The sequence below is a fragment of the Chrysemys picta genome, chromosome 6, assembly GCF_011386835.1.
Source record: "Chrysemys picta bellii isolate R12L10 chromosome 6, ASM1138683v2, whole genome shotgun sequence".
Lineage (NCBI taxonomy): Eukaryota > Metazoa > Chordata > Testudines > Emydidae > Chrysemys > Chrysemys picta.
In genome coordinates, this window is record NC_088796.1 from 132322652 (window position 1) to 132337108 (window position 14457).

Sequence of the window (14457 nt, forward strand, 5' to 3'; positions counted from 1 at the left end):
GAGGTGCTGTGCTGTTTGCAAGGGGATGCTGTGCATCCCACCTGGCCCCGGGCTCTCCACAGGCAGATTCCTGAAGGCTGACTGGATGCAGAGCCCCGGGCAGGGGCGGCGCGCGCTGGCTCCGGGGCTGCCAGAAATCCCCTTGTCCTGGCAACACTTTCACGGTCACCTCCCCTCCCCGGAGCAGGCTCTGACTCATGGCACATGGCCACAGAGGAAGCTTGCACGGTCTGGGAGAAGGCCATCGCCTCCAGGAAGTAAACGAAGGACGGAGCCAACCCCCCCCTGCCCTGAGTCACACCGGTGTGAGCCCACTGACCGCCCCCCGCCCCGCCCCTGCCCCTGCCCCAAGTCACACCAGTGTGAGCCCACTGATCGCCCCGCTCCGAATCACACCGGTGTGAGCCCACTGACCGCCCTGCCCCCGCCCCGAGTCACACCGGGGTGAGCCCACTGACCTCCACCCCGAGTGACACCGGGGTGAGCCCACTGACCCGCCCGCCCCCACCCCGAGTCACACCGGTGTGAGTCCAATGCCCCCCCCCCCCGCCCCGAGTCACACCGGGGTGAGCCCACTGATCCCCTGCCCCCACCCTAAGTCACACCAGGGTGAGCCCACTGACCCCTCTGCCCCGAGTCACACCGGGGTGAGCCCACTGACCCCCCCACCCCGAGTCACACCGGGGTGAGCCCACTGACCCCCCCAACCCCGAGTCACACTGGTGTGAGCCCAGAGTGACCCCTCCCCTGCCCCAACTGAGAACAGCTCCAAAGGAACATCACTGGAGAACCAAGCATAACATGCTAGCAAATGGCACCCCAAGAAGTGCTCATGCTAGCACCTAGGGGCTTGATCCAAAGCTCCTTGGGGTCTATAGAGCCATCCCAATGGCTTTGCTGGGCTCTGGAGCAATGGTTCCCAGACCAGCCTTACCTTCTGAGACTTGATTTCCTCTGTCAGCATCAGGACCTGCTGCTGCAGAACAGCCACCTTGTCAGGGGAGCTTCTCTCACGTGCCAACCCTTCAGGGAAGGCAGGGAAACCGCTGGTCAGCCACTTCGCTTTCCTAGGCCAGTGTGACCTGGGCCCAGCCCGTGTGTCCTCTCGGGCCTGCTCCCTGACTGAGGGAGACAAGTGAGAGGAGGGGAGTCACTTCTCTTCTGGGAAACCAGCACCAAACTGAATGACCAGCTGGAGAATGACGGACACACAGGGCCAGCTGAAGTGCTATATCTAACGTAGATACACAGGGCTCCAGCCTCAGCCGAGCTCGATTGGCCGTAGCTCTGCTGGAGTCAATGGGGCTGATCCCAGCCGGTGCCAATGGGCGTGGCTCCACTGGAGTCAATAGGGTTCTGATGATTTACACCAGTAATGGCCATTTGGAGGGAAGACCGGCTGCCAAGCGAAGCCTGACCGCTCTGGTGGGAGGATTTGCTGCTCAGAACAGAGAGCAGAGGCAGGAGTGGCTGCTCTAAACTGCAGCCATTGGGAAAGTGCTGGCAAAGCCCATGCCCACTGCCAAGGTACCCCATTGCTGCAGGCATCAAAAAGAAAACAGGGCCAGGTCCCCAGCTCCTGCAAAGTGGTTTCAAGGGAGCTATGCCAGTCAGTGCCAGCTGGGGACGCAGCCCTGCGATGTTCCATAGCAATGAGCGGGAGCTGCTCTGGAGCCCCGGAGAGCAGAGCACTAGGGTTCGATGTCCCCAGAGGACATCGCGACGCTGCCTGAGGCCTTGGCTACACTTGCGAGTTACAGCGCAATAAAGCAGCCCCGGGCACACTAGCTCACTCCCTGTCCACACTGGCAAGGCACGCAGAGCGCTCTGACTCCGCGGCTACAGCACTGCTGGTACTCCACCTCGGCGAGAGGAATAACGTCTGCTGCGCCCTCGCTGGAGCGCCGTAGCGCCAGTGTGAACGAGGTGTTGCATTACTGCGCTCTGATCAGCCTCCGGAAACGTCCCATAATCCCCTTAAGGCAAGTGGCCACTCTGGTCATTGTTGTGAAATCGGCTGCAGGAATGTGGAAATGCCCTTTCAAAGCTCCGTTTCGGAGAAGCCGGCTGCTTATCAGCTCCAAGAAAAAGCAAACATTTACTGTTTGCTTTGAGTGAGTGAGAGAGAGGTGGGGGGGGTCTGAACTTACAAGACAGCATGCTGACACTCTCAGCACCCCAAAAACCCACTCTCTCTCCCCCCACATACACACAACACACTCCCTGTCACACTCCACCTCACACCCCCCCCCCATTTGAAAAGCACATTGCAGTCACTTGCATGCTGGGATAGCTGCCCATAATGCACTGCTCCCAATTGCCGCTGCAAGTGCTGCAAATGTGGCCAGGCCAGTGCGCTGTCAGCTGTCAGTGTGGACAGACTTCAGCGCTTCCCCTACTGCACTCTCCAAAGGCGGGTTTAACTCACAGCGCTCTACATCTGCAAGTGAAGCCATGCCCAGAGAAACCCGTCTCCTTCAACAGCTGGCAGGGCTGCTGCACAATGATTTCACGATGCCAGGCTGGGATACAGGCCACAAAGGGTAGTGAGGAAAAAGTACCTGGACATTCTGCCTCCCCTTCCACCTCTTGTTCTTCCACCGGAGTCCCAGGGTGCGCCGGGAATCCCTCAACACCGGAGATGCTCCTGCCATTGCCCGGGTGCTGCCTGGTGCCACAGATATTGTAGATTGTATTTCTGAAAAGACAAAGAAACCCAAGGAGCCCGAGGGCCAGGAGAGCCGTGGTCACTGAGACCAGCCTGATCACTGGCTCCCCTGGATTGCCACGCCCCTGGATGCTGCTCCTCACTTTGTTATGCAGGAAGGAAAAAGTAAGGCAGAGGGGAGGAGTTGGGAGAGGGGTCATTGGGAGGTACCATCACTTGGAATAAGAAAATCCAGACAAACATCCATCATAAGAACAGCCATACTGGGTCAGACCAAAGGTCCATCTAGCTCAGTATCCTGTCTTCCGACTGTGGCCAATGCCAGGTGCCCCAGAGGGAATAAACAGAACAGGTAATCATTGAGTGATCCATCCCCTGTCAGTGATCATTGGTCCTTTTGGTCAATTTCATGGTCACAGGATTTTAAAAATCATAAGTTTCATGATTTCAGCTGTTTAAATGTGAAATTTCACAGTGTTGCAATTGTAGGGTCCTGACCCAAAAAGGAGTTGTGGGGGGTTTGCAAGGTTATTGTAGGGAGGGTTGTGGGACTGCTACCCTTACTTCTGAGGAGCTGGAGAGCAGTGGCTGCTGGCCAGGAGCCCAGCTCTGAAGGCAGAGTCGCTGCCAGATGCAGGCAGAAGTAAGGATGGCCTGGTATGGTATTGCCACCCTTACTTCTGCGCTGCTACCTTCAGAGCTGGGCGCCTGGCCAACAGCTGCCACCCTCCGGACACCCAGCTCTGAAGGCAGCGCAGAAGTAAGGGTGGCAATACCATGACCATCCTAAAATAACCTTGTGATGACCCCCCCTGCAACTCCCTTTTCGGTCAGGACCCCAATTTTAGAAACGCTGGTCTCCCCCGTGAAATCTGTACAGTATAGGGTAAAAGCGCACACAAGACAGATTTCATGGTGGGAGATCAGACTTCACGGTCTGTGATGCATTTTTCATGGCCCTGAATTTGGTATGGCCCTAGTCATCAGTGATCATTAAAAAATAGATAAAAAACAGGCCAGATCCCAGCTGGTGTCAATCGGCCGTAGCTCCACTGGCGTCAGTGGGGCCAGATCCCAGCTGGTGGAAGAGGTGGATGAGGCTTTTTTTAAACAACTAACAAAATCATTGAAAGCCCAAGATCTGGTGGTGATGGGGGACTTCAACTATCCAGATATATTTTGGGAAAATAACACAGTGGGGCACAGACTATCCAATAAGTTCTTGGACTGCATTGCAGACAACTTTTTATTTCAGAAGGTTGAAAAAGCTACTAGGGGGGATCTGTTCTAGATTTGATTTTAACAAATAGGGAGGAACTCGTTGAGAATTTGAAAGTGGAAGGTAGCTTGGGTGAAAGTGATCATGAAATCATGGAGTTCACAATTCTAAGGAAGGGTAGAAGGGAGTACAGCAAAATAGAGACAATGGATTTCAGGAAGGCGGATTTTGGTAAGCTCAGAGAGCTGATAGGTAAGGTCCCATGGGAATCAAGACTGAGGGGAAAAACAACTGAGGAGAGTTGGCAGTTTTTCAAAGGGACACTATTAAGGGCCCAAAAGCAAGCTATTCCGCTGGGTAGGAAAGATAGAAAATGTGGCAAAAGACCACCTTGACTTAACCACGAGATCTTGTATGATCTAAAAAATAAAAAGGAGTCATATAAAAAATGGAAACTAGGACAGATTACAAAGGATGAATATAGGCAAACAGCACAGGAATGCAGGGGCAAGATTAGAAAGGCAAAGGCACAAAATGAGCTCAAACTAGCTATGGGAATAAAGGGAAACAAGACGACTTTTTATCAATACACTAGAAGCAAGAGGAAGACCAAAGACAGGGTAGGCCCACTACTCACTGAGGAGGGAGAAATAGTAACAGGAAACTTGGAAATGGCAGAGATGCTTAATGACTTCTTTGTTTCGGTCTTCACCGAGAAGTCTGAAGGAATGCTTACCATAGTGAATGCTAATGGGAAGGGGGTAAGTTTAGAAGAGAAAATAAAAAAAGAACAAGTTAAAAATCTCTTAGAAAAGTTAGATGCCTGCAAGTCACCAGGGCCTGATGAAATGCATCCTAGAATACTCAAGGAACTAACAGAGGCGGTATCTGAGCCTCTAGCTATTATCTTTGGAAAATCATGGGAGACAGGAGAGATTCCAGAAGACTGGAAAAGAGTAAACATAGTGCCCATCTACAAAAAGGGAAAAAAAACAACCCAGGAAACTACAGACCAGTTAGTTTAACTTCTATGCCAGGGAAGATAATGGAGCAAGTAATTAAGGAAATCATCCGCAAACACTTGGAAGGTGGTAAGGTGATAGGGAATAGCCAGCATGGATTTGTAAAGAACAAATCATGTCAAACCAATCTGATAGCTTTCTTCGATAGGATAACGAGTCTTGTGGATAAGGGAGAAGCGGTGGATGTGGTATACCTAGACTTTAGTAAGGCATTTGATACGGTCTCGCATGATATTCTTATCGATAAACTAGGCAAATACAACTTAGGGCTACTATAAGGTGGGTGCATAACTGGCTGGATAACCGTACTCAGAGAGTAGTTATTAATGGTTCCCAATCCTGCTGGAAAGGTATAATTAGAGGCGTTCCGCAGGGGTCTGTTTTGGGACCGGCTCTGTTCAATATCTTCATCAACGACTTAGATATTGGCATAGAAAGTACGCTTATTAAGTTTGCAGATGATACCAAACTGGGAGGGATTGCAACTGCTTTGGAGGATAGGGTCAAAATTCAAAATGATCTGGACAAACTGGAGAAATGGTCTGAGGTAAACAGGATGAAGTTTAATAAAGACAAATGCAAAGTGCTCCACTTAGGAAGGAACATCAGTTTCACACATACAGAATGGGAAGAGACTGTCTAGGAAGGAGTACGGCAGAAAGGGATCTAGGGGTTATAGTGGACCACAAGCTAAATAGGAGTCAACAGTGTGATGCTGTTGCAAAAAAAGCAAACGTGATTCTGGGATGCATTAATAGGTGTGTTGTGAGCAAGACACGAGAAATCATTCTTCCGCTCTACTCTGCGCTGGTTAGGCCTCAGCTGGAGTATTGTGTCCAGTTCTGGGCACCGCATTTCAATTTCTCAACATCTTTCTTGGAGAGGGTCCAGAGAAGAGCAACAAGAATAATTAAAGGTCTTGAGAACATGACCTATGAAGGAAGGCTGAAAGAATTGGGTTTGTTTAATTTGGAAAAGAGAAGACTGAGAGGGGACATGATAGCAGTTTTCAGGTATCTAAAAGGGTGTCATAAGGAGGTGGGAGAAAACTTGTTCATCTTAGCCTCTAAGGATAGAACAAGAAGCAATGGGCTTAAACTGCAGCAAGGGAGGTTTAGGTTGGACATTAGGAAAAAGTTCCTAACTGTGAGGGTGGTTAAATATTGGAATAAACTGCCTAGGGAGGTTGTGGAATCTCCATCTCTGGAGCTATTTAAGAGTAGGTTAGTTAATTTTTTATCAGGGATGGTCTATACAGTATTTGGTCCTGCCATGAGGGCAGGAGACTGGACTTGGTGACCTCACGAGGTTCCTTCCAGTCCTAGAGTCTATGAAGCTATGAATTAAGCAGAGCGTCCCATAAGCTCTGACAATTCACTGCAGCTGAGGATCTGGCCCCAAGTCTTTCCTGTAAGTGAATGTTGTGCTAGTGACGGTGGCAGAAAAGACTGGTACAGTATAGATAGTAGGCAAAGCCAGCTCTTTCTTTCTTTGTCTCTCTTGCATCACACCGTTCCCTTATTTGTGTCAATCTGTCTTGGTTACAGTAAGTACAATATATGGGGTCCGCTGGATATAGCCAAACTAGACTCCTAACAAAACTGGTACCTGGCTATGACAGCAACAGGTGCTTTGGAAATACTGAGGGAGAGAAACAAACCACGCAGCAGAGGCTGGATTTGAAGATAGGGGATGCAAGGACACACTTATATCCTCAGGCTCCTAACAGAGTGTCTGTTTCTGCTGCCCACCTGACCCACAGATAAGAGCCCTAGCTAAACTACCATGCTGTGGGAAACAAATCAGACTGTCCTACCCCACCCGGGAAGTTCTCCAGTCCCCACGGAGCCTGAATTTGTGGCATTCTCCTCCTAGGAAAACACAGCGTGTGGTCCCAATGGGCTGGCTAGCAGTGTTAGCCACCAGGACTGTCAACAGTGTTAGCTGTCAACATTAGTATCTTTTTCCCTGACTAGCATTAGAGGCTAGAAGCTCTAGCCTCCATGATCTGGTGCTTGTGACAACCAGTGCCAACGATGAATGCTAGGGCTCCAATCCCCAAAGCACTTACATACAGCCATGCACAGGCTTATGCACTCTGCTGGATCAGAACTCGGAAGGTCAGGGCCTGATTCGGTTCCCACCTTAGTCAGTGAGAACCTTTCCCTTGACTTCGATGGGAGCTGCATCAGGCCCTTGGAGAGGCTGGAAGTCCATGTGCATTTGGGGCTTGATCCTGCAAGGGGCTGAGCACTCTGGCCCTGATCCACTGATGCACTTCAGCATGAGCTTAACTTTAAGCCCTGAGCAGTGCCACTGACAGCAATGGAACTGCTCACCCACTGGGAGTTAAGCACTTGCTGAATCGGTTCTAGAGTGCTCAGCGCCTTGCAAGGTCAGCTGCTTTGGGCCAACACTACATGACTACTTCTGCGCATGCCCAATGCACCTGATCCAACGCCCACTGGAATCAGCAGCAAGAGTCCCATTGACTTCAGTGGGCTGTGGATCAAGCTCTACTGCGTGCACTCAGACACAACTGTGAGCGCACTTATTAGATTGTGCACATCAACGTAAGTGCTCATGCAAAAGGACACTGGCATTTAAAAAAATCCAGGCTGTAGACCTGCTGCTGAGATTTACTGGTCAGAGAGCGGACAAGGAAACACTGCAGAGAGCTTGCATTTCCTCCTGGGCGGTATTCACTCTACTGCATTTGAGTTCCCACATGCTGCATGAAGGCATTACCCACATGACACATTTCTTGTCTTGTGCTATAGTAATGCTCAAGAGCACCACAAGACAGGAGCCCAATACACCAGCCACACCTCCATCGCCACTTACTGTATTTCAGTCCAAGGGTGTTTGAGGGAGATGTTCTGGAGGGCATCAGACAGCTGGGGAGCGGGCAGAGAGGCTGCCTTTAAACCTACCACATCTGTAGGGGTTTTCACAGGAGGCAAGAACCCCTCGCCTTCAGTGTGAACTAGAAAACCAGGAGAGAAATTAGATGAGCTCCTAAACCTTTGATCAAACTCTGCCTCTTTACATTAGGCATTAAGCCTTGTCATATCCTTTCAGCTCAGTCTGTATATCTGTTCAAGACAGATCAGAGGAAGCCATCCAACCTTCCATGTAGTTTTCTAGAGAGACAAGGTAGGTGAGGTAATATCTTTTATTGCTGAGAGAGACCAGCTTTCGAGCTACACAGAGCTCTTCTTCAGGTCTGGGCAAGGTACTACCAGTGTCACAGCTAAATATGAGATTGAACAGATAGTTTAGCACAGAGGTGGATTAGGGGTTTGTGGGGCCCTGGCCAGAGCAAGTAGGGGCCCTTTCCCACCCCTTCTGCCTGCAGTCCCCCCTGCATGAGGCCACCGCGCCCTGACCCTGCTCCCCGGCAGGAGCACTGGGTGGGCGGGAGGAGTCGTCATGGTATGGGGGTGCCCATTTTTCCTGGGAGCCCCCAATTGGCTGGGGCCCCTGGGCAGAGGCCCCATTGGCCTAGTGGCTAATCCACCACTGGTTTAGCATAAGTAAGTAGCACATAATCTATCTGTTTGATCTCATATTTAGCTGTGACACTCGTAGTACCTTTCCCAGATCTGAAGAGCAATTCTGTGTGGCTCAAAAGCTTGTCTCTCTCACCAACAGAAGTTGGCCTAGTAAAAGATATTGCCTCACCCACCTTGTCTCTCTAATATCCTGGGCTACAACACTGCATACAACAATTGTAGTTTGCTACACAGATAAGAGCCCAGAGGCCGGCAGATGCAAACATCTTTCTATTCATCCACTGCCAAGGTAACCTAAGTTGACTTTAACTGTTTACATTTTAAAGTGTACAATGCAGTAACCCTGAGTAATGTCCACACAGAAGCCAAACAAGGAAAAAACAGAACTGTGCTGGCATCATTTCCCCCCGCAGACGGTATCATTTGTATGTATTTATACTCATAATAAAACTGATGCCACAGAGCCTGGATTACTGGAAAAGACAGTGATAGCTGCCAAGTAAAAGAGAGACCAACACACATCTATGCCTCTTAAACAGAGGTACAGCATTTGCTGGCAAATTTTTTTTTTTTTTTTTTTTAAGCAGGAAAGTGTGCACCTGGTGACAGCTAAGCAACAGACTAGCCCCCAGGGGCACCCTGCACCAGTCACAGGGGCGTAACTGTGTGATCATGTCCTGACACAGATTGCAAATGGAACAAAAGGTAGGCCCTTCGCTGCAGGCCCTGTAGCCCCTTCAGGAGTTCCTAAGAACCGTACAGGGTTCACTCCAGGGAAAAAACAAGAGCAACTGTAGACATACATCTGAATGCCTTTGACCCCACCAACCCTGCTGCCCCTCAGACAGCCCCGCTGCCCCTCAGACAGCCCCAGCTAGACAATCAGAGCCCTGGCTGTGTATGAAAGTCAGTCCCTTTATTTCAGAAGATGAGCGCTACAATGAGAGCTAGCTTTGCTCTCATTACAAAGGCCAAACGTTTCAAGCTTGGGGCCCTCCATGTTGGCACTTCAGTACCACCTTGAAGTCAGTGGGAGCTTCAGGAGCTCAGCACCTCTGAGACCTGGAACTTGTTTAGGTGCCTTGTTTGAAAATGCTGGCCCAAAATCTCTGTACACTGATCAGATTAGGGGGAAACAGTTCATTCTTTAATACCTACTGGTTTCATTGAGCAGAGATTCATTCGCAGGCAGGGCTGCCGCAGTGACGCTGTCCACAGGAAGCCCAGTCTGGGTATTGCAAAACGCCCAACGCTTCATCTGCAGCTGCTGCAGCCAGTACATCATGGCCTGTTTGCTGAATGCCTAACATTACATAGAACAGGTTTGAAGTGGCTCTCTGAAGTGCCAGTTGCAGCCTGCTGTGAGGTCCTTGAAGAGCTGATCACCACCTCCCTGCTCTAGTCCAGCTGCTGTTGGCCAGGCAGGAGACACCTGCTCCCTGAGCACCAGGCCCCCAGTTGTAACCCTGATTCAAGAGGCCTGGGGTAAATCCTGAACCCTGGTCTCCCAGGCATACCGCTGACTGTCTACTACATTAGATGGCTGGTCTCCTTGTTTTAAAGGAAAAGCCTGTCACAGCTGGAGATTTCTGGCCCTGCTGCATTGGGCAGAGAGTGATATAGAGGGAGTTGAAAGCTGTAGGAGTTAGTTTGCAAAGGCTCCATCCTCAGTCAGCTCTCGTTGCTACTGATCCATTGCTCTTTGCCAGAGGAGTCCCACCGAGATTGGGATTTGACCATGGGGCTCTGCAGGTGAGTCAGGTCAGGCCTGGTGTCCTCAAGTCCCATCCTTTATTAAATCTAGGTGGGGAAAGACAGGCTTGTGACCCCTGCATCTGACTGTAACTAGAGGTAAATGTATATGTTTTACAGGGGAAGTTCTAGGCACTTGGGCAAAATTCAGGCAGACATAGACCCCAGCCAGTGCTACTGACTTTAACGAGACTGAATAGGCGTTTAATTAGTAACCACATGCCTCTCTCCCACCCAAATCGTCACAGTGAGCTTCCAAGTTGACCCAGCACCCGTCCCCAGGCCAGGATAGCTCAGTGTTGTATCAGAAAGGTTACATCCTGGAGTTCAATTGCTCCTGACTTAACTTTCCTTTTGAACTCCATGTCTTATTCTGCTCCCATTGAAACCAGTGGAGTTTTACAACAGAATCAGTGAGAGAATCAGGCCCAAAAGCTAAAGGCCCGCATGCTCTCATGGTAGTGCTTAAACCTTGCTATTGAACTTTTACCTGGACCATTTTAATGCTGGTCCATTCATACTAACAAGCTGCAATACTAGCTCCTACATTTCACAATAGCCAGCGGCAGTAGTTGCCTAGAAAACATTGTGCTCACCTTAAGGATAAACACTCTGCTTGGAGTTCTGATTTCAAAAACCCCTTCATCTGCATCCACCTTGCAATCAAAACCAGCGCTGGAGAGATCAATGCTCCCCAAAGGGTTAACATCTTGAGCTGTCCTGCAGTACAGTAAGTGACATTTATTTTCATCATAAAAGAACCAACGAGACTTCCAGGCCTTGATTGGCCCCTTGACCCCAAGTTTATTTAAATAGCCACAGAGTTTTTTTCTGGGTTCTTCTCTGCTAGGATTGAGCTGTGCATTTCCCAAGTCCCTCTGAGGCGACGATACAGCTCTCTCTTTCGCTGAGCCTGCATTACCGCTGTTATCATCGGAATCTGACTCAACTGGCTTGCCTGGAATTCCAGCCAGGAGACACTCTCCACTTTCAGGTCTCCTTTCCATCTCTTCCAGGAGAGATCTCCTAAACCTGGAATTAGAATTGCAACAGGAAACTTACTAGGTAAAGTATAACGGCAACTCACAAATACTGTTGAGAATTGATTTGTAATGGTCCAATATTTTCAAAATGAAGTGTTAAAAGTTTGGCTCCTACATCCATACGCCTAAAGTAGAATAAGAATGGGCATACTGGGTCATACCCAAGAACCATCTAGCCCAGTATCCTATCTTCTGACAGTGGCCAATGCCAGGTGCTTCAGAGGGAATGAACAGAACAGATAATCATCAAATGATCCATTCCCTGTTGCCCATTCCCAGCTTCTGGCAAAAGCAAGGATAGGGACACCATCCCTGTCCATCCTGGCTAACAGCCAATGATGAACCTATCCTCCATGAATTAATCTAGTTATTTTTTTAACCTTGTTATAGTCTTGGCCTTCACAACGTCATCTGGCAAAGGGTTCCACAGGTTGACTGTGTTGTGTGAAGAAATACTTCCTTTTGTCTGTTTTAAACCTGCTGCCTATTAACTTCATTGGGTGACCCCCTAGTTCTTGTAAAAAGAACAGGCGTACTTGTGGCACCTTAGAGACTAACAAATTTATTAGAGCATAAGCTTTTGTGGACTACAGCCCACTTCTTCGGATGCATATAGAGTGAAACATATATTGAGGAGATATATATACACACACACACATACAGGGAGCATGAACAGGTGGGAGTTGTCTTACCAACTCTGAGGCCAATTAAGTAAGAGAGAGAAAAAAAAACTTTTGAAGTGATAATCAAGCTAGCCCAGTACAGACAGTTTGATAAGAAGTGTGAGAATACTTACAAGGGGAGATAGATTCAATGTTTGTAATGGCTCAGCCATTCCCAGTCCTTATTCAATCCTGAGTTGATTGTATCTAGTTTGCATATCAATTCCAGCTCAGCAGTCTCTCGTTGGAGTCTGTCCACATATCTATTCAAGTGACATCATCATAGGACCTAATCACATCAGCCATACCATCAGGGGCTCGTTCACCTGCACATTTACCAATGTGATATATGCCATCATGTGCCAGCAATGCCCCTCTGCCATGTACATTGGCCAAACCGGACAGTCTCTACGCAAAAGAATTAATGGACACAAATCTGACATCAGGAATCATAATACTCAAAAACCAGTGGGAGAACACTTTAACCTGTCTGGTCATTCTATGACAGACCTGCGGGTGGCTATTTTACAACAGAAAAACTTAAAAAACAGACTCCAACGAGAGACTGCTGAGTTTTTTTTTTTCTCTCTTACTTAATTGGCCTCTCAGAGTTGGTAAGACAACTCCCAGCTGTTCATGCTCTCTGTATGTGTGTGTGTGTGTGTATATATATCTCCTCAATATATGTTTCACTCTATATGCATCCGAAGAAGTGGGCTGTAGTCCACGAAAGCTTATGCTCTAATAAATTTGTTAGTCTCTAAGGTGCCACAAGTACGCCTGTTCTTTTTGCGGATACAGACTAACACGACTGCTACTCTGAAACCTAGTTCTTGTGTTAGGAGAAGGAGTAAATAAGACTTCCGTATTTGCTTTCTTCACACCAGTCGTGATTTTATAGACCTCAATCAGATCCCCCCTTTGTCGTCTCTTTCCCAAGCTAAAAAGTCCCCATCTTATTAATCTCTCCTCACATGGAAACTGTTCCATACTCCTAATCACTTGTTTGTCTGACTTCCAAAGGTGCTGACATTAACCTTTGACTTCCCTGACATAGCTCTCACCTTCCCCATCGCCTTTCCTCTAGCATCCATTCATCTTGCCATTCCCTTTTCCACTCTGAAGTCAGAGTGGGCTGACAGGAGAGAAGTGACATCACGACACCGTGAGCTTTAGAAGCGAACATACTAGACATAGTATCTTGGCAAGTCGAAGCAGAAATGTGGCAGATGTGGCAATTTCCTGTCATATCCTTGACAAACCTTACTGAGTTCAGTTTAAGAATCTCTGACAGTGTGAATTGCCTAAAGGCCAACAACAGGGTCCACTGTTGTAAAACAGCAACTCCTAACGGGCCTGACAAACTCAGTACTTCTAGCACACCACTTTTGTGGTATTTATCCATAAATGATGTCACATAGAAGTCTCTAATAAAAGCTTATATCATGCTGATCCTCAAATCATTGCAAGATGCATATACGAATTACATTTAAGGCCTTTGTATATATACTGAAAATATGTTTTATAATCTGTCTCCAACCAAAGAGAAAAACTGGTTTCTTCCAGACAGGAGGTAAGATATGTATCTCTCCAAATGTAAACTAAGCATTGTAAGCCAACCCAATGGAAGCCTGATTTACACACTGAGTCACCAGGAAAGAAGCATAACAGAGAATTAGCTATAGGAGTAGCTTAGGTACAAGCGATCATGACTTGATTACATTTATAATGTGCAAGCAGAATAAAATCCAGACCACTAATATATATACTTGGTGCTTTAATAGGACCTACTTCACAAAGCTAAAAACAATTATGAACCAAATCAGCTGGGAGGAAGAATTTAAACAGAAAAATGTGAATGACAATTGGTAATAATTTAAGAATACCTTCCTAGATGCCCAAAAAGCCAAAAATGAGGGAAGAGACCATAAAACCAACCTGCTTTAGAGGGGAAGTTAAGGCACAAGGCAGCTATATATATGATAGAAACTGTAGAAAATTCATAAAAGAAGCAAAGGGACACAAGGAGAAATCTATGGCCAGCAAAGTTAATGGCAATAAGGAGTTTTTTAAAATATATTAGGAACAGAAAGAATTCTGACAGTGGTATTGGTCCATTAGTATATGGAAATGGTAGAATTAACAATAATCATGCTGAAAACGCAGAAGCATTTAATAAATATTTCTGTTCTGTATTTGGGGAAAAGCAGATGATATAGTCTCATCAAATGGTGATAACGCTCTTTCCATTCCACCAGTATCGTGGGAGGATGTTAAACAGAAGCCATTAAAGTTAGGCATTTTTAAATTAGAACTTTTTAAAAAGTTGGCTGACAAGCTTGTTGGACCATTAAAGTTAATTTTCAATGAGTCTTGGAGCACTGGGGAAGTTCCAGAAGACCGGAAGCTAATGTTGTGTCAAATTTTTAAAAAGAGTAAATGTGATGACCTGGATAATTAGAGGCTTGTCAGCCTGACATTGATCCTGGGCAAGATAACGGAGTGGCTGATATGGAACTTCATTAATAAAGAATTAAAGGAGGGTAATTTAGTTAATGGAAATCAACATGGATTTA

At 47.7% G+C, this 14457-nt stretch overlaps 1 protein-coding gene across 6 annotated transcripts in view; it reads right to left on the reverse strand.

The window, feature by feature from the left end:
• TBC1D2 (TBC1 domain family member 2) overlaps window positions 1-14457 on the reverse strand; it is a 46696-nt gene that overhangs the window by 19568 nt on the left and 12671 nt on the right. For 5 of the 6 annotated variants that reach the window (XM_065549877.1, XM_065549880.1, XM_065549876.1 and 2 more), the window contains exons 2-6: window positions 10773-11208; window positions 9583-9727; window positions 7754-7895; window positions 2562-2698; window positions 935-1122 (exon numbers count right to left, since the gene is read on the reverse strand). In XM_065549877.1, coding sequence (XP_065405949.1) covers window positions 935-1122; window positions 2562-2698; window positions 7754-7895; window positions 9583-9727; window positions 10773-11183 — 1023 coding nt within the window. In that variant the 5' untranslated portion in view covers window positions 11184-11208. Of the gene's footprint in view, window positions 1-934; window positions 1123-2561; window positions 2699-7753; window positions 7896-9582; window positions 9728-10772; window positions 11209-14457 lie in introns of those variants that run through there. The other variant, XM_065549881.1, reaches the window with a different exon arrangement.